Genomic DNA, 19,289 nt, shown 5'->3' with positions numbered 1-19,289 from the left:
AAACTCCAGACATCCCAGAACAAGCTAGTCAGATTACTTCTAGACCTCCACCCCAGATCCCACCTCACTCCTACCCACTTCTCGAAAGTGGGCTGGCTCAGGGTGGAGGACAGAGTAAAACAACTTGCACTGAGCCTAGTCTATAAGATCCGCTACACCTCCCTGATACCGAAGTACATGTCAAACTACTTCCTTAACGTAAATGACCGCAATAACCACAACACCAGGGGGAGCTCCACTAACCACGTTAAACCCAGATTCCGATCTAACAAAGGTCTTAACTCATTCTCTTTATATGCCACATCAATGTGGAATGCGCTCCCAACAGGTATAAAAGAAAGGGCATCTCTATCCTCCTTCAAAACCGCAATAAAAGTACACCTCCAGGCAACTTCAACCCTAAACTAACACCCTCCCTGGATTGTTAATAATCAAATGTAAACAATCAAATGTAGATACTTTTCTTATGCCTTCTGATCTCTCTCTCTCTCTCTCTCTCTCTCTATGTCCACTACTTGCTGTACATATCCTACCAAGTCAGACCTACACTGTTTCAATATCCATTTCTCTGTTCTCAATTGTTGATGATTGATGATAACAACCAAACCTAACCCCCCCCCCCCCACCCCTCCACACTCCGAATTGTAAATAATGTAAATAATTCAATGTATACACCCTGATGATTATCTTGTGTGATGACTGTATTATGATGATAGTAAAGATGATAGTATATATATAATATGTATCATGAATCAATTTAAGTGGACCCCGACTTAAACAAGTTGAAAAACTTATTTGGGTGTTACCATTTAGTGGTCAATTGTACGGAATATGTACTTCACTGTGCAACCTACTAATAAAAGTCTCAATCAATCAATCAAAAACCAGTAGACACACTTAGAACAGCAGTTTATTTCGTAAAAGAAAAAAAAGGCATCTAATTGTTATACTTGGCAAACTCATTACGCGGCCTGGAAAAAACCTATCCGGCCCGCGGGCCGTACGTTTGACACCTCTGCTCTAAAGTAACGGTACTCTTACTCAGTACAATGTTCGGCTACTCTCAGTACCACCTACGTCTAACTGTGCTCGGCCTTGGAGCTACACTTACTCTCTCCTCCACTAGGGGCGCTGTCTTCCCCATTGTGGCGGGCTGGTGGTCACATGACTCCTGCTGTCTGAGCTTCGAAAAGCCCGACTCAACAGCTGACAGGGAGGAGAGGCAGAAAGCGCACGGGTCCAAGATGCTGGCACTAATAAACCGGCTTCTCGACTGGTTCAAGTCTCTGTTTTGGAAGGAGGAGATGGAGCTCACGCTGGTCGGCCTCCAGTACTCCGGAAAAACGACATTTGTCAACGTGATCGCTGTAAGTGTCACCTGCTAGCTGGCTAGCTACCCTGCTAATAGCATTAGCGCCAATGACAACAATGACTAAGTGTTTACTTTATGCCGACTTGTGTGGGTCAAACACGACCATGGCTTAGCCCCTTGCTGTCGTTTCATCACTAAAAACACTTTATGATCTCTTTTCCCTTTGTATGATAGTAGTTAAGTTGGAAAAGGTAGCATGCTAAAGCTAAAGCCTGCAAACTTCAGATTAAGGCTGTCATATTTTCTAATATTGTTTACAATAACAAGATGGCTACATAGCATGTGTAAAGACGGCCTACTTTTATTTTTTAAACTTAATTGCTCCGAGTTGTTAATAGTGATGCGAGTGTGTACTTATTATCAGTATTTGAAATATAACTGATCATGCATAATTTTTTTAGATGAGTGTTGATAATAAAACGACAAGCACCATCAATAAGTAAGCATTGCAGCTGAGCATGTATAAATGCCACCTTAAATGCAGGGATGCCGAAGTAAAAAAAAAATGCTGACATGGATGCACTAGCAGGCAGGTTGCTTACCATGAATTGACGTGGACCCCGACTTAAACAAGTTGAAAAACTTATTCGGGTGTTACCATTTGGTGGTCAATTGTACGGAATATGTACTGTACTGTGCAATCTACTAATAAAAGTCTCAATCAGTCAATATTTACCCTGGGGACGGCGTGGCGGTGTGGGGGAAAGTGGTCGTGCAAGCAAAATAGGAGCGCAAGACAAGAACTAAAACACAACACACAGGAAAACAGCAAAAAAGTCCAAATAAGTCAGGGGGTGATGTGACAGGTGGTGACAGTACACCTACTTTGAGACAAGAGCTATAGTGTCGCATGCTTGGTTATGGTTTAAAGTCATATCCGACTTTATTGTCAATATCGAGTTTCATATTTTAATGATTTCTGCTGCTGGTGTGCCTTTGGATTTTTTCAATGGAAAAAATGTGCCTCGGCTCAAAAAAGGTTGAAAAACATTGATTTGGATAACCGTCAAATTTGACTTTGTTGATCATTTCACCAATAAAAGCATTGTACTGCAGAAAAAAAAAAACATCCTTTTTTTTTAAAAACACTTGGTGTCAGTTGAGGTCCATGCTAGCGAGTAGTTTTCATAGAGTGAGTGTGTTGCTGAGGGGACTTCCTGCAGTCATAAGACCTCTGCATTCATTTCCACTTAGCTTAGTCAGGTGACTCGGTCAAGTCATGTGATGTGATGCTGCTGTGTGTGAGTTTGTGAAGAAGTGTTAATTTTGACAGCAAGTTTTAATGTAGTTTTAGTTATATTTTGATGAAAATGTATTTCAGTTTTAGTATTTTAGTCATTTAAATAGATTTAGTTTTAGTCTAGTCTAAAATTACAGTAATTTCGACTAAAGTATTATGCATAACACATCTTTAAAGTTGTCTTGAAACCACTTTTATGAAAGTTATTGTTGATCATCTCAAAAACAAAATTCACAACAAAACCTGCACTCCATGATGATACCAGTACGTACATTTTATAAAAACCTTACTGTGTGTGTTAGTATTTTAACTGAAATTAAGTGTTTTTTTACAAGAGCTGAGTGATAGATGACTTTAATGGTCAAATTAAGCTGTCTTTCTTTTTGTGTACGGGTATCTTGCTTATTAAATTAGTGGTAGTAATAGCGTAAGCGGCGATGCTCCTGCTCTACCGTCTTTAATAGTAACATTAATTCAATACTATATGATTAATCTAAAAAATATTAGCCTCGGCGTACATTTCTTGATAATTAGCCTGCAGACGGCACTCAAAGTTGGTTATATTTAGGTCGACCATAAGAGTTTTCATGTGAATAATCTGGATCCTGATCCTGTTTTTCCTAAAATACATTATTTCACCATTTTTTTGAATATATTATTTCTATGATGTACTCATGCGTTGTTATTAGGTCCTTATATTTATGTTTTATGTCTCAACAATCCCATCGATTTATATGCCCTATAACACCAATACAGCGTTCCCTCTCTGCTTCACGGTTCACTTACTACGGTCTTAGTGCAGTGAATTGGAAGTACCATTAAGTACATTGAGATTTCGGTAGCCATTAAAGTTTTCATGTTCAAGGCTGGAAGGCTTTAATTTAGGGATGTTCTGATCAAGGTTTTATGTTACCAATTACGATACTGATCATCCATCTATCAGCCAATACCAATCACATGTCTTATCTGTAAAAATATTTATGTATTTATGGTGAGTGATATTGACAAAAATTTCAACAAAATATTTAAATTAGTTCCTTATTTTCTTTAATTACATACTGTACAATTGGTTAATTGGTAGAAAGTTTATTTCGAACATGTAAACAGTTCCAATATGATACACCACATGTTTTCAATTTCTCATTACATTGCGCTACAACATGCCCGAAAAGGAGTAGGAAGAAGCAAAGCTTATTTAACTCTACCCCTTCATAGCAATTACTAACAAACACATACTTAATTCTTTTTCTCACTTTCTAACACAATTTACCATCTTCTTCGTTGTACTTTGTAAACACTTTTAGCTTGAATAGCCAATTATAGTGGATCATATTAGTTCATTGTTTGATTTCTTTGCTTAATCCATTCCATAATTTAACTCCACATATGATATGCCAAAGGTTTTAAGTGTTGTACGTGCAAGCAAATGTTTTAAGTTAGAATTTTCTCTAAGATTATACTTCTCCTCTTTTGTTGAGAATAATTATCTGTGTTGGCCCTGCGATGAGGTGGTGACTTGTCCAGGGTGTACCCCGCCTTCCGCCCGAATGCAGCTGGGATAGGCACCAGCAACCCCCGGGAGGTACAAGCGGTAGAAATTAGATGGATGGGTCAAATGCTTTTGTCAGATCAATAACTACTGCTGCTGTACACTGTTTACTATCTATTGCATTGGTGATTTCCTGTTATTTTGATTAATGGCATCGATGTTGATATGTTAGCTCTGTATCTGTATTGATTGTCTGCGAGTGTTCCACTTTTGTTTATGGATTTGTCCAGTTTGTTATTTAATACTTTTTCAATGATTTTAGAGAGTTGTTGAAGTAGGGAAATCAGTCTATAATTTGTAAATTGGTGGTTGTCTACAATAAAAAAAAAAATCAGTACGACTTTTCCTATGTTCCTTTTGTTTGGGAATTTTCCAGTTTGAATTGATGGATTGCTAATACGCTTTAATGGTTCTGAAATGTCTTCAATGATTTCTTATATCACTTTCATATCAATTCCATGTCAGTTAAGATCTTGGATTTACATTTCTTTACAAATTTGATTATTTCCTCTTTTGTCACATTTTTGAGGAACATCAGGTTGGGATTTCTATTTATGATGTCATTCATTGTTTATTAAAAACAAAGTCAATAGTACACAATAACTAAACAAAAAGTAAAAGTCATATCTACTCCTCATTTAAACTTGTTTGGTTTTTGCCCTCCATGTCCCAATGTAATTATTAACAAAAATAACAACAAAAAATATCATATACTGATACTACTGTTGGTAAAGCCACCACCAATTTGTGGATGGATTTGCCCTCTTATGTGTTGTGTACTGACTGTGACAATACTGACAAAATAAACAGTTGTTGTTATATTATTCTCTCTCTAACTCCTATTAATCTACTTGTTAATTTCCTGTTAATAACTGCTTACTTTCTGCTGTAATGTGATTACATCCACACTTCTTAAACTTTACTAAACACTTGTTTATTGGTGTTGTTGCAAGGTAGCTTAGCGACTAGTTTAGCTATGAATGAGCATGCCTGCTCCTGGCTTGCTCTCGGGGTGTAACATGTTTAGCCTTGTCCATCCATCCATCCATTTTTCTACCGCTTGTCCCTTTCGGGATCACGGGGGTTGCTGGAGCCTATCTCAGCTACATTTGGGCGGTAGGCGGGGTACACCCTGGACAAGTCGTCCACCAGTGATAAATGATACTTGATATTGATACTTAATTAAGATCCTCAGAAATGTTGTTTATTTGCTGTAATGTAGGTGATTATTTTTAACTTAGATGAGCAGTTCCACACTGTGTATGGAGATACATACTGTAATTAGCTGCTAGCTTGTCAGCCAGAGGAACAAAAATTAATATGGTGTCAGTCAAGAGGCCATCGATGTTTGTGATCAGCATTGGAATACACTAATCTGCAACTTACTTTTCCACGAAAATCAGCACATCCCTACATTAAATGCATATAATAGTCATAAAAATCATAAAAATAAATAGGGTCCCTACTTTGCAGAAATGTACCTAACACCGGGGAGGTTGTAAAATAACCCCTGCGAAAATCTAAGGAACACCAATACTACCAACTGTCCACCTGCAGTTATTTCACTTTTTTTAGCTGTTAAAGAATTAGACAATCTGCTATGAGTATTTGCTTGTATCATTTTTCACAAATACTTCTTCTTTTATTGCATTAGCGCATGCTTTAAGTTTTATACCAGGTTATAATGACTGAACAATTCAAAAACAGGAATTGCAATTTACATTTTTACTGAATAAGGCACCGAGAATGTGTATGAGAAATCATATTGGTAAGTTTTGTTTGTTAAATACATGATCTCAGCTCAAATCTGTTGTTTTTCTTTCAGTCAGGTCATTTTAGTGAAGACATGATCCCTACAGTTGGATTCAATATGAGGAAGGTTGCCAAAGGAAATGTCACCATCAAGGTTTTTATCAACTTCCTGCTTTTTTTCTACACAGACATTAGCCTCTTGAATGAATCTTACTCGCAAGTGTGTGTTTGTTTTTATAAAAAGGAAGTCATACAATGGTGCTAACTTTCATTCTGCAGATCTGGGATATTGGAGGTCAGCCACGCTTTCGAAGCATGTGGGAGCGCTACTGTCGGGGGGTTAACGCCATCGTGTAAGTACTCAAGTTGAATTTCGGAGATGTAATCCATTGGACCACCCATATCTCCCAAATGTGTAGTTCGCTTTCTGCGCACCAAGTTAAGAATCCTATGTCAGTGATTCCTACTTTTGTACCACTGTCTAAAAGATGGATCGAGTTACGTCACTATTGGAAATTGTGATAATCAGTTATTAATAGGCAGTGTGCTAAGTAACTTGTTCTAATCTCTCATACAAGTATAAAGAGAAGTTAATCACTTAATATTAAGATGTAAAAAAAACGTAACTTTAATGACTTTGCGTTAAATTAAATACGGTAGTGTATAACATAAAATACTGGTTGTTTTTGCAGAAAGGCTAAAGAAAGGACTGTAAACTCTTGTCAAGTACTTTGAGGATATCATTTATGATGGAATATTGTAATGCATTTTGTTAAAAAGACAAAGCAAACAATGTTTTGATGCTTGTTGCACTAATGTCATGCCACCTCACCTTCACCATTTGTAGGCATAGGTACAGACCAAATTCTGTTGGTATTATTGGGATCGATTACATCATGTGTTGCCTTCATTATAACACTAAAAATTTTATATTTTGTTGTTTTCTTACTGTACCGAAAATGAACCGAACCGTGACCTCTGAACCGAGGTACGTACCGAACCGAAATTTTTGTGTACCGTTACACCCCTAGTGAGCATATATTACCTCGATCAAACATGGCGGAAATGTCTAATAGAAGATACCACCGTAGTAAACAATATGGATGCAACAGTACTTGATATAATCCTGCATAGAAAAATACGCCTTCATTGACTGTGTCCGTGTGTGTCTGTCAATGTGTGTTGGTGTACATGTGCGTATGTTTGTGTCTGTGTGTGTGCAAAAGTCTTGTTGTTAAAGTCAGGCTCGTCACGACGTAATGAATGTTCAATCAGGGTCGTGCCTCTTCCCCCATACACAGCTGGAATTAAGTTTAGCCCAGAATATTAGAATAAAGAAATATGGCTAACACTATCATAGAGGTTAAAACACAACATTGAAGGAGGAGCAGCAACTTCAGTGATGGACTTTCGCTGCAGCTCACCAGTAATTCTTCCTTCAATGCGGATTTGCAGGCACTCCCAGAATGTCTTTGTGACTGAACTACTGTATTGGTGTAATAAACACACCTACTAATTTAATTAGAAAATATAAATATTTTTGAATCAGACTTTTTGTTAATGTGTTTGCTCTGAACTACTCTGATATAATGTGTACTAAAAATCTCTGTAGACATTGTTTGTTAATTTCACTTTTAAGTTTGTGGGTACATTTTTTTTCCCTGAAATAATCATAAAACATGTTTTATGTGTTTGTACACATTATTTTACAGTAGCTCAAATTCAAACTGCACTTAAATGTGCTTTCCTTAGATATAAGCTACAGTATTTGAGTTAAAAAAAAACCTCCACAATCTGGCTCACCACTTGCTGTTTGCCAAAGCACTAATATATACAGGTAACTAAAGAATACAAATAATAATTTACCATTTGAAAGTGTTTTGTAGTAAATGTTAACTTAAATAAAAGTCTTATAGTATTCAGTCCACCACTGTTACTTTCTTTACTGCAGAATCACAATTGTGATGGCAAGCAAACTATTAAAATAACTTTGAGAGGGGAAAAAAGTTGTTCTCTTTACTCCCACATGATGTACCAAAAAAGAGGCGAAACCGTGTCCCTAAAATCGAGGTACGGACTGCCGCGTGGGTTACCTGTACCGTTGCACCTCTTGTAAACAAATAATAGATATGAACAAAATGACAGTTGTCTGCTGTTAGCATATATTACCTTGAATAAAAATGGCAGACATGTTTGTTCAGAGATACTGCAGTACTGAATAGTGGAGATGCAATGGTACTTGGTAAAATCCTGCAGAGGACAATCCGCTTAAAAAAAATAATCGAGATCAAATTACCGGTATATAAAAAATAAACCATGATATTTTTTTGCCATATCGCTCAGTCCTAGGATCGATTGATGTAAAATCAAAGGGTAACATATTTCTATACCTTTACTTGAACGGGACGTCACACCAAGTTGTAGATTTTGCACTTGGCGGGCAAACAGGCATATATGTAGCAGACTTCCTCTAAGTAATGTGGTAATTTTCAAGCAAGCATGCTTGATGAGAAACACTCAAAAGGGACGGCGTGGCGAAGTTGATAGAGTGGCCGTGCCAGCAATCGGAGGGTTGCTGGTTACTGGGGTTCAATCCCCACCTTCTACCATCCTAGTCACATCCGTTGTGTCCTTGGGCAAGACACTTCACCCCTTGCTCCTGATGGCTGCTGGTTAGCGCCTTGCATGGCAGCTCCCGCCATCAGTGTGTGGATGTGTGTGTGAATGGGTAAATGTGGAAACACTGTCAAAGCGCTTTGAGTACCTTGAAGGTAGAAAAGCGCTATACAAGTATAACCCATTTATAATTTATTTAAAAGAAAGTCTTCACTTTTCAAAATGTGCTAGCTCGATGCTAATTTACATTGTATTTGCCTTGTACATGCTACTGATTAGCATTAGTGATTTTACATGTGGATCTCAACACTTCTAAATTTGTTAATGAAAAGTACAACTAACATGCGATTTACAATCAAACAGATGGTGTGTAATAAGTACAACATTTTGTAGGGCTCAAAAAAAGACAAGACTGGCACATTCAACTTTATGGCAAAGACTACTTTCTGATTACGACAACGTACTTAAGACAAACTGAAATTAATGCTTTCAAGTGATACTCAGAAGTGTAAGAAAACTAAATGTAACAATTGGAAAGCACAGTTATCAACTTATCAACTCACTGTAATATGCAATAATGCGTAAACATTTTTATCTTATTATAAATTAACATTTATTACCACATGAACACACACAAAGTACAATAAATTGGAAGCGTTGAGTATCAGTATCGATTTCCAGGTCTCAGGACTTGGTACCATATTGTTTCAATTGTGAAAAGGTACCCACAGACCAGAACCATTCAACTAAATTGTTCTAGGGTCCCATTTCCAAAAACCTAAGGATTGAGGGTGGCCGTACTTCTTCCTTTACTTTGAGAACCAGTATTCTCTGTGGTGGGCATTGTTTTTGGTCTTTTTCCTTTTTCCGAGTTACATATTTTCAAGGGCGCATTGCAGTGGACGCTGGCCATTATGAGGTTAAAATTTAGATTTTTACACGTTTACACTGGTCCAAGTGCCTCTCTACAACAGTGTGTGTGCGTGTGTTAGTGTTACTATATTTAATTTGCTGCAAAAATGGTCAAGACTGATTTCATTCCAGGGGCGGATTTGACCCCCAGGCTACCTGTCAGTTTAATTGCCTTGCCATACACTAACCATTTGCAGTGGAAACATGAGCCATACTATGGCTAACTGTTCCACATGCCGTACTGAACTGTGCCACGCCTCATTTTCAGATACATGGTCGATGCTGCAGATCGAGACAAGGTGGAGGCGTCAAGAAATGAGCTTCATAATTTATTAGACAAACCCCAGTTGCAAGGGATTCCCGTGAGTGTCATTTTCCCGTCTGACTGTTTTATTCCACCAGTTTAATCTGTGCTTGACTCTTTCCATGTTTGTAGGTTTTGGTGCTGGGAAACAAAAGAGACCTGCCCACTGCTTTAGATGAAAAGCAGCTTATTGAGAAAATGTAAGTTTGTCTGAAAAAAGGCCTTTTTTGGATTTTACATGTATTTTACACATTATATGAACAATGCTGTGTACAAGACAGCTAATTACCGTATATCAATCAATTCATTTGGCATTTTTTTGTGTGGAGTTGGCTCCCCCTGCTGCCAACCGCTAAAAGTGATAATTTTTAATCAAGCCACTCGTGCCATAAAACATGTGAATACTGTTGCCTTAAATGCTTCTGTTTGATTTCTTAGTTTTTTCCTTCATAGGAATCTGGCAGCTATTCAGGACAGAGAGATATGCTGCTACTCCATTTCTTGCAAAGAAAAGGACAACATCGGTGGGTTGGAGTTGCCGTTAACGTTACCGTGGTGTGTCACGCACACTCGTGATGGGCGGATCGAGGCTACTGAGGGATGGAACGCTTTATTAAAAAAAGTCAAACATTTGGTTGACCTGACACGGTTTACAGCGCATGTGTTCCTCTGATCACATGTTTTCACAGTGTCACCAATCCGTTTAGAGCGTGAACGTGTAGTTCTGATCATAGGGGTTGTGAGGTCAAGTAGGGCCATATGATTTCCGCGTTAACCGATCAATGGACTGAATAACAGAATTGGCCAATCAAACGGAATCTCCTGTTAAAAGGGGAATACCACAGAAATTGACATTAATGTGAGTAAAATGCTGTCATCGTTTGTCTGGTGGAATCATCCTGGAAACTCTAAACTGCCAGGACAACACATACACCTGCAAGACATCCCATCTGCGTGTGTTGTTGTGGAAGACACCACCGATGCAAGGTTGATGTTAGATGGACCTTGTCTATCGATGTTAGATCAATAGACAACAGTACAGCAGCCACTTAGGAGACACTCTTTTTATATTTCTATACATTCTCAAGTCGTATTCACTCAAAAACATATCAACTAGGGATGTAACGATATGAACATTTCATATCACGGTTAATGTCACCAAAATGATCACTACTATCATTATTATCACAGTATTGTTGAATGTGCTCAAAAAGTACTCAAACACACTTATAATCAATTTTATTTAAACAATCAAATAAATATAATATATAAATAGCCACACAATAATACTTTTTTGGCAGAATAAATATGTTATTTTATAATATTGTTCCGACTATTGGATTGTTTAAATATGTTTATCTTCTCCCGCTTTAATTTGTAAAAATGTTTGTTTTTTTAATGATAAAGAAAAAAATGTGAGTTGGGTGCGCCACGTCCGGTTTATGTGACGTCACGCGGAAGTTCTTTCTGTTGTCATATTGCTTTGAGTATCAATCAATCTCTATCTGAGAAAGCACAACATGTAGGTTTAATGTGCACAATTGAATATCTTAGTTGCTCAGACAGTAATCTGTTTATGTAAGTTTACATTGAAGATTGTCATTTTTTTTAAGCTGCCACCTTAACGTGGTAGAGGAGTTTGCGTGTCCCAATGATCCTAGGAGCTATGTTGTCCGGGGGCTTCCATGCCCCCTGGTAGGGGCTCCCAAGGCAAACAGGTCCTAGGTGAGGGATCAGACAAAGAGCAGCTCGAAGACTTCTATGGAAATGCAAGAACCGAGACTCAGATTTCCCTCGCCCGGACGCGGGTCACCGGGGCCCCCCTCCGGAGCCAGGCCCGGAGTTGGGGCACGATGGCGAGCGCCTGGTGGCCGGGCCTGTCCCCATGGGGCCCGGCCGGGCACAGCCCGAAGAGGCAACGTGGGTCCCCCCTCCAATGGGCTCACCACCCATAGCAGGGGCCATAGAGGTCGGGTGCAATGTGAGCTGGGCGGTAGCCGAAGGCAGGGCACTTGGCGGTCCGATCCTCGGCTACAGAAGCTAGCTCTTGGGACGTGGAACGTCACCTCGCTGGGGGGAAGGAGCCTGAGCTAGTGCGCGAGGTAGAGAAGTTCCGGTTGGATATAGTCGGACTCACCTCGACGCACAGCAAGGGCTCTGGAACCAGTTCTCTCGAGAGGGGATGGACTCTCTTCCACTCTGGCGTTGCCAGCAGTGAGAGGCGACGGGCTGGGGTGGCAATTCTTGTTGCCCCCTGGCTCAGAGCCTGCATGTTGGAGTTCAACCCGGTGGACGAGAGGGTAGCTTACCTCCGCCTTCGGGTGGGGGAACGGGTCCTGACTGTTGTTTGCGCTTACGCGCCAAACAGCTCAGAGTACCCACCCTTTTTGGATTCACTCGCGGGAGTACTTGAGAGTGCGCCCCCGGGTGATTCCCTCGTTCTACTGGGGGACTTCAACGCTCATATTGGCAACGACAGTGAAACCTGGAGAGGCGTGATTGGGAAGAATGGCCGGCCGGATCTGAACCCAAGTGGTGTTTTGTTATTGGACTTTTGTGCCCGTCACGGATTGTCCATAACGAACACCATGTTCAAGCATAAGGGTGTCCATATGTGCACTTGGCACCAGGACACCCTGGGCCGCAGTTCTATGATCGACTTTGTAGTTGTGTCATCGGATTTGCGGCCTCATGTTTTGGACACTCGGGTGAAGAGAGGGGCGGAGCTTTCTACCGATCACCACCTGGTGGTGAGTTGGCTGCGATGGTGGGGGAGGATGCCGGACAGACCTGGCAGGCCCAAACGCATTGTGAGGGTTTGCTGGGAACGTCTGACAGAGTCTCCTGTCAGAGAGAGTTTCAATTCCCACCTTTGGAAGAACTTTGAACATGTCACGAGGGAGGTGCTGGACATTGGGTCCGAGTGGACCATGTTCCGCGCCTCTATTGTCGAGGCGGCTGATTGGAGCTGTGGCCGCAAGGTAGTTGGTGCCTGTCGTGGCGGTAATCCTAGAACCCGTTGGTGGACACCGGCGGTGAGGGATGCCGTCAAGCTGAAGAAGGAGTCCTATCGGGTTCTTTTGGCTCATGGGACTCCTGAGGCAGCGGACAGGTACCGACAGGCCAAGCGGTGTGCGGCTTCAGCGGTCGCGGAGGCAAAAACTCGGACATGGGAGGAGTTCGGGGAAGCCATGGAAAACGACTTCCGGACGGCTTCGAAGCGATTCTGGACCACCATCCTCCGCCTCAGGAAGGGGAAGCAGTGCACTACCAACACCGTGTATGGTGCGGATGGTGTTCTGCTGACCTCGACTGCGGAAGTTGTGGATCGGTGGAGGGAATACTTCGAAGACCTCCTCAATCCCACCAACACGTCTTCCTATGAGGAAGCAGTGCCTGGGGAATCTGTGGTGGGCTCTCCTATTTCTGGGGCTGAGGTTGTTGTGGTAGTTAAAAAGCTCCTCGGTGGCAAGGCCCCGGGGGTGGATGAGATCCGCCCAGAGTTCCTCAAGGCTCTGGATGCTGTAGGGCTGTCTTGGTTGACAAGACTCTGCAGCATCGCGTGGACATCGGGGGCAGTACCTCTGGATTGGCAGACCGGGGTGGTGGTTCCTCTCTTTAAAAAGGGGAACCGGTGGGTGTGTTCTAACTATCGTGGGATCACACTCCTCAGCCTTCCCGGTAAGGTCTATTCAGGTGTACTGGAGAGGAGGCTACGCCGGATAGTCGAACCTCGGATTCAGGAGGAACAGTGTGGTTTTCGTCCTGGTCGTGGAACTGTGGACCAGCTCTATACTCTCGGCAGGGTCCTTGAGGGTGCATGGGAGTTTGCCCAACCAGTCTACATGTGCTTTGTGGACTTGGAAAAGGCATTCGACCGTGTCCCTCGGGAAGTCCTGTGGGGAGTGCTCAGAGAGTATGGGGTTTCGGACTGTCTGATTGTGGCGGTCCGCTCCCTGTATGATCAGTGTCAGAGCTTGGTTCGCATTGCCGGCAGTAAGTCGGACACGTTTCCGGTGAGGGTTGGACTCCGCCAAGGCTGCCCTTTGTCACCGATTCTGTTCATAACTTTTATGGACAGAATTTCTAGGCACAGTCAAGGCGTTGAGGGGATCCGGTTTGGTGGCTGCAGGATTAGGTCTCTGCTTTTTGCAGATGATTTGGTCCTGATGGCTTCATCTGGCCAGGATCTTCAGCTCTCACTGGATCGGTTCGCAGCTGAGTGTGAAGCGACTGGGATGAGAATCAGCACCTCCAAGTCCGAGTCCATGGTTCTCGCCCGGAAAAGGGTGGAGTGCCATCTCCGGGTTGGGGAGGAGATCTTGCCCCAAGTGGAGGAGTTCAAGTACCTCGGAGTCTTGTTCACGAGTGAGGGAAGAGTGGATCGTGAGATCGACAGGCGGATCGGTGCGGCGTCTTCAGTAATGCGGACGCTGTATCGATCCGTTGTGGTGAAGAAGGAGCTGAGCCGGAAGGCAAAGCTCTCAATTTACCGGTCGATCTACGTTCCCATCCTCACCTATGGTCATGAGCTTGGGGTTATAACCGAAAGGACAAGATCACGGGTACAAGCGGCCGAAATGAGTTTCCTCCGCCGGGTGGCGGGGCTCTCCCTAAGAGATAGGGTGAGAAGCTCTGTCATCCGGGGGGAGCTCAAAGTAAAGCCGCTGCTCCTCCACATCGAGAGGAGCCAGATGAGGTGGTTCGGGCATCTGGTCAGGATGCCACCCGAGCGCCTCCCTAAGGAGGTGTTTAGGGCATGTCCGACCGGTAGGAGGCCACGAGGAAGACCCAGGACACGTTGGGAAGACTATGTCTCCCGGCTGGCCTGGGAACGCCTCGGGATCCCCCGGGAGGAGCTGGATGAAGTGGCTGGGGAGAGGGAAGTCTGGGCTTCCCTGCTTAGGCTGCTGCCCCCGCGACCCGACCTCGGATAAGCGGAAGAAGATGGATGGATGGATGGAAATACATTAATGTCTCCTGTTTTCATGTTAGCATTTAAGCTAGCTAATACTAGCTTGCAGCTCCAGTAAATGAGCAGTGTCACCAGTCCGTACGTTTATCAAATAGTGTTATCAATCACGGTTTTACAATGATTTTAATTTAAAACGGTAATACTAACCATGGGAAGTTTTACTGCGGTTTATCATACCATTTATCGTTTACATTTACATGATAACTGGCTGTCCAACTTTGCACATCCATCCATCCATCCATCTTCTTCCGCTTATCCGAGGTCGGGTCGCGGGGGCAGCAGCCTAAGCAGGGAAGCCCAGACTTCCCTCTCCCCAGCCACTTCGTCCAGCTCTTCCTGTGGGACCCCGAGGCGTTCCCAGGCCAGCCGGGAGACATAGTCTTCCCAACGTGTCCTGTGTCTTCCCCGCGGCCTCCTACCGGTCGGACGTTCCCTAAACACCTTCCTAGGGAGGCGTTCGGGTGGCATCCTGACCAGATGCCCGAACCACCTCATCTGGCACCTCTCAATGTGGAGGAGCAGCGGCTTTACTTTGAGCTCCTCCCGGATGGCAGAGCTTCTCACCCTATCTCTAAGGGAGAGCCCCGCCACCCGGCGGAGGAAACTCATTTCGGCCGCTTGAACCCGTGATCTTGTCCTTTCGGTCATAACCCAAAGCTCATGACCATAGATGAGGATGGGAACGTAGATCGACCGGTAAATTGAGAGCTTTGCCTTCCGGCTCAGCTCCTTCTTCACCACAACGGATCGATACAGCGTCCGCATTACTGAAGACGCCGCACCGATCCGCCTGTCGATCTCACGATCCACTCTTCCCTCACTCGTGAACAAGACTCCGAGGTACTTGAACTCCTCCACTTGGGGCAAGATCTCCTCCCCAACCCGGAGATGGCACTCCACCCTTTTCCGGGCGAGAACCATGGACTCGGACTTGGAGGTGCTGATTCTCATCCCAGTCGCTTCACACTCAGCTGCGAACCGATCCAGTGAGAGCTGAAGATCCTGGCCAGATGAAGCCATCAGGACCAAATCATCTGCAAAAAGCAGAGACCTAATCCTGCAGCCACCAAACCGGATCCCCTCAACGCCTTGACTGCGCCTAGAAATTCTGTCCATAAAAGTTATGAACAGAATCGGTGACAAAGGGCAGCCTTGGCGGAGTCCAACCCTCACTGGAAACGTGTCCGACTTACTACCGGCAATGCGGACCAAGCTCTGGCACTGATCATACAGGGAGCGGACTGCCACAATCAGACAGTCCGATACCCCATACTCTCTGAGCACTCCCCACAGGACTTCCCGAGGGACACGGTCGAATGCCTTCTCCAAGTCCACAAAACACATGTAGACTGGTTGGGCAAACTCCCATGCACCCTCAAGGACCCTTCCGAGAGTATAGAGCTGGTCCACAGTTCCACGACCAGGACGAAAACCACACTGTTCCTCCTGAATCCGAGGTTCGACTATCCGGCGTAGCCTCCTCTCCAGTACACCTGAATAGACCTTACCGGGAAGGCTGAGGAGAGTGATCCCACGATAGTTAGAACACACCCTCCGGTTCCCCTTCTTAAAGAGAGGAACCACCACCCCGGTCTGCCAATCCAGTGGTACCGCCCCCGATGTCCACGCGATGCTGCAGAGTCTTGTCAACCAAGACAGCCCCACAGCATCCAGAGCCTTAAGGAACTCCGGGCGGATCTCATCTACCCCCGGGGCCTTGCCACCGAGGAGCTTTTTAACTACCTCAGCAACCTCAGCCCCAGAAATAGGAGAGCCCACCACAGACTCCCCAGGCACTGCTTCCTCATAGGAAGACGTGTTGGTGGGATTGAGGAGGTCTTCGAAGTATTCCCTCCACCGATCCACAACATCCGCAGTCGAGGTCAGCAGAACACCATCCTCGCCATACACGGTGTTGATAGTGCACTGCTTTCCCTTCCTGAGGCGGCGGATGGTGGTCCAGAATTGCTTCGAAGCCGTCCGGAAGTCGTTTTCCATGGCCTCACCGAACTCCTCCCATGTCCGAGTTTTTGCCTCTGCGACCGCTGAAGCCGCACACCGCTTGGCCTGTCGGTACTTGTCCGCTGCCTCAGGAGTCCTATGAGCCAAAAGAACCCGATAGGACTCCTTCTTCAGCTTGACGGCATCCCTCACCGCCGGTGTCCACCAACGGGTTCTAGGATTACCGCCACGACAAGCACCAACTACCTTGCGGCCACAGCTCCAATCAGCCGCCTCGACAATAGAGGCGCGGAACATGGTCCATTCGGACTCAATGTCCAGCACCTCCCTCGTGACATGTTCAAAGTTCTTCCGGAGGTGGGAATTGAAACTCTCTCTGACAGGAGACTCTGCCAGACGTTCCCAGCAAACCCTCACAATGCGTTTGGGCCTGCCAGGTCTGTCCGGCATCCTCCCCCACCATCGCAGCCAACTCACCACCAGGTGGTGATCGGTAGAAAGCTCCGCCCCTCTCTTCACCCGAGTGTCCAAAACATGAGGCCGCAAATCCGATGACACAACTACAAAGTCGATCATGGAACTGCGGCCTAGGGTGTCCTGGTGCCAAGTGCACATATGGACACTCTTATGTTTGAACATGGTGTTCGTTATGGACAATCTGTGACGGGCACAAAAGTCCAATAACATAACACCACTCGGGTTCAGATCCGGGCAGCCATTCTTCCCAATCACGCCTCTCCAGGTTTCACTGTCGCTGCCAACATGAGCATTGAAGTCCCCCAGTAGAACGAGGGAATCACCCGGGGGAGCACTCTCAAGTACTCCCTCGAGTGAATCCAAAAAGGGTGGGTACTCTGAGCTGCGGTTTGGCGCGTAAGTGCAAACCACAGTCAGGACCCGTACCCCCACCCGAAGGCGGAGGGAAGCTACCCTCTCGTCCACCGGGTTGAACTCCAATGTACAGGCTCTGAGCCGGGGGGAAACAAGAATTGCCACCCCAGCCCGTCGCCTCTCACTGCCGGCAACGCCAGAGTGGAAGAGAGTCCAGCCCCTCTCGAGAGAACTGGTTCCAGAGCCCTTGCTGTGCGTCGAAGTGAGTATATAGTATATCTAGCCGGAACTTCTCCACCTCGCGCACTAGCTCAGGCTCCTTCCCCCCCAGCGAGGTGACGTTCCACGTCCCAAGAGCTAGCTTCTGTAGCCGAGGATCGGACCGCCAAGTGCCCTGCCCTCGGCTGCCGCCCAGCTCACATCGCACCCGACCTCTATGACCCCTACTATGGGTGGTGAGCCCATTGGAGGGGGGACCCACGTTGCCTCTTCGGGCTGTGCCCGGCCGGGCCCCATGGGGACAGGCCCGGCCACCAGGCGCTCGCCATCGTGCCCCACCTCCGGGCCTGGCTCCAGAGGGGGGCCCCGGTGACCCGCGTCCGGGCAAGGAAATCTGGGTTCCTTGCTTGTTTTCTTCATAGAGGTCTTCGAGCTGCTCTTTGTCTGATCCCTCACCTAGGACCAGTTTGTCTTGGGAGACCCTACCAGGGGGCATATAGCCCCCGGACAACATAGCTCCTAGGATCATTGGGACACGCAAACTCCTCTACCACGTTAAGGTGGCAGCTCAGAGAGGAGCAACTTTGCACAAGTAAACATTATACATGCAGGCCCATATAATCCCATACTTTTTTTATTTGCTGATATCGGACCGATATCATATTCTGATATCAGATCAGGACAGACCAAATGTGTTGGAAATACACATTAACTTTCTTGTGCCGGTTTTGTTTTTGGTCACAAGCAAGACAGAATCGACCGTAAGGGTTTTGAATGGGGGAGGGGTCCGCTGCTCGTGGAAAAGAGCGACAAGTCGCCACAAAGAAATCAACTTATGGGAAACACTGTAAAGAGGTGTTGCTATTTTGCAATGAAAAGACGATGATCAGATTACATTGACAATGTGAAACTTGTTTATATACTTTAAGATTAATCTGTAATAAAAACTAACCAAGACTTGGTGTTGTTCCTTCCAGATATCACTCTTCAATGGCTTATTCAACACTCAAAGACGCGGAGGAGCTGAAAAGGAAGTGGTGCAGCTGTTTGCCACATCAGATGTGTGTTTAACTCACACATTACGCACTCTTCAGCTTATAGGTTGACACCCACAAACTCTGAGAACGACCAAAATGTCAATCTGAGATGTCATTGTAAAGTTGTACTATTTTTTTTTAACGATATGTACTTGTGGCTTGGGATGCTAAGTTGGGCTAAATGCTAATGCATTCTTTTGACTGTTTTGTTCAAATTATGTATGTTGTTTTAGTCTGTAATTATGCAGCTAAGTAGGTATGTACAAACACCAAGCTTGTATGATTCTTTTTTGACGACAATGTGCGTGTGAATATGTGATTCTATTTAAGGTCTGAATGATCAGAGAGGACGGCTGCAGGGTTATTTTGGAAGTCGCCTCCGTGCTGTGAGGGGCAGAATTTCAAGTGCCTTGTGCGACGGCTCTCCTCTCTCAAGCAAAGCGCTAGGTGTGCCTGCCTGTTATGAGAAAATATGCCAATCACTACTCTTGATTCAAATAAAGGCTTGCTTTTTAATACA

The 19,289-nt window shown here is 44.7% G+C and overlaps 1 protein-coding gene across 1 annotated transcript; it reads left to right on the top strand.

Annotated features, from left to right (window-relative positions):
• The first annotated feature begins 1,163 nt into the window (after nt 1-1,163).
• On the top strand, nt 1,164-19,289 carry arl8ba (ADP-ribosylation factor-like 8Ba). The gene is made up of 7 exons (XM_061923626.1): nt 1,164-1,367; nt 5,987-6,067; nt 6,193-6,266; nt 9,710-9,803; nt 9,878-9,945; nt 10,199-10,269; nt 18,710-19,289. Exons 1-7 carry the CDS (start codon nt 1,245-1,247, stop codon nt 18,757-18,759), a joined length of 561 nt encoding a protein of 186 aa, XP_061779610.1. The 5' UTR covers nt 1,164-1,244; the 3' UTR covers nt 18,760-19,289.

Source organism: Nerophis lumbriciformis, linkage group LG28, assembly GCF_033978685.3.
Source record: "Nerophis lumbriciformis linkage group LG28, RoL_Nlum_v2.1, whole genome shotgun sequence".
Taxonomy (NCBI): Eukaryota; Metazoa; Chordata; class Actinopteri; order Syngnathiformes; family Syngnathidae; genus Nerophis; species Nerophis lumbriciformis.
Note: the sequence above shows the minus strand (reverse complement) of the source record. Positions and strands in the feature narration are given on the sequence as shown.

What these genes read in the sequence shown, in the direction of transcription:
- arl8ba (XM_061923626.1), top strand. Translation starts at nt 1,245, where the DNA reads ATGCTGGCACTAATAAACCGGCTTCTCGACTGGTTCAAGTCTCTGTTT. An exon ending in CGGGGGGTTAACGCCATCGT is followed by an intron (nt 6,267 to 9,709) that starts GTAAGTACTCAA and finishes CCTCATTTTCAG; the next exon opens with ATACATGGTCGATGCTGCAG. An exon ending in CAAAGAAAAGGACAACATCG is followed by an intron (nt 10,270 to 18,709) that starts GTGGGTTGGAGT and finishes TGTTCCTTCCAG; the next exon opens with ATATCACTCTTCAATGGCTT.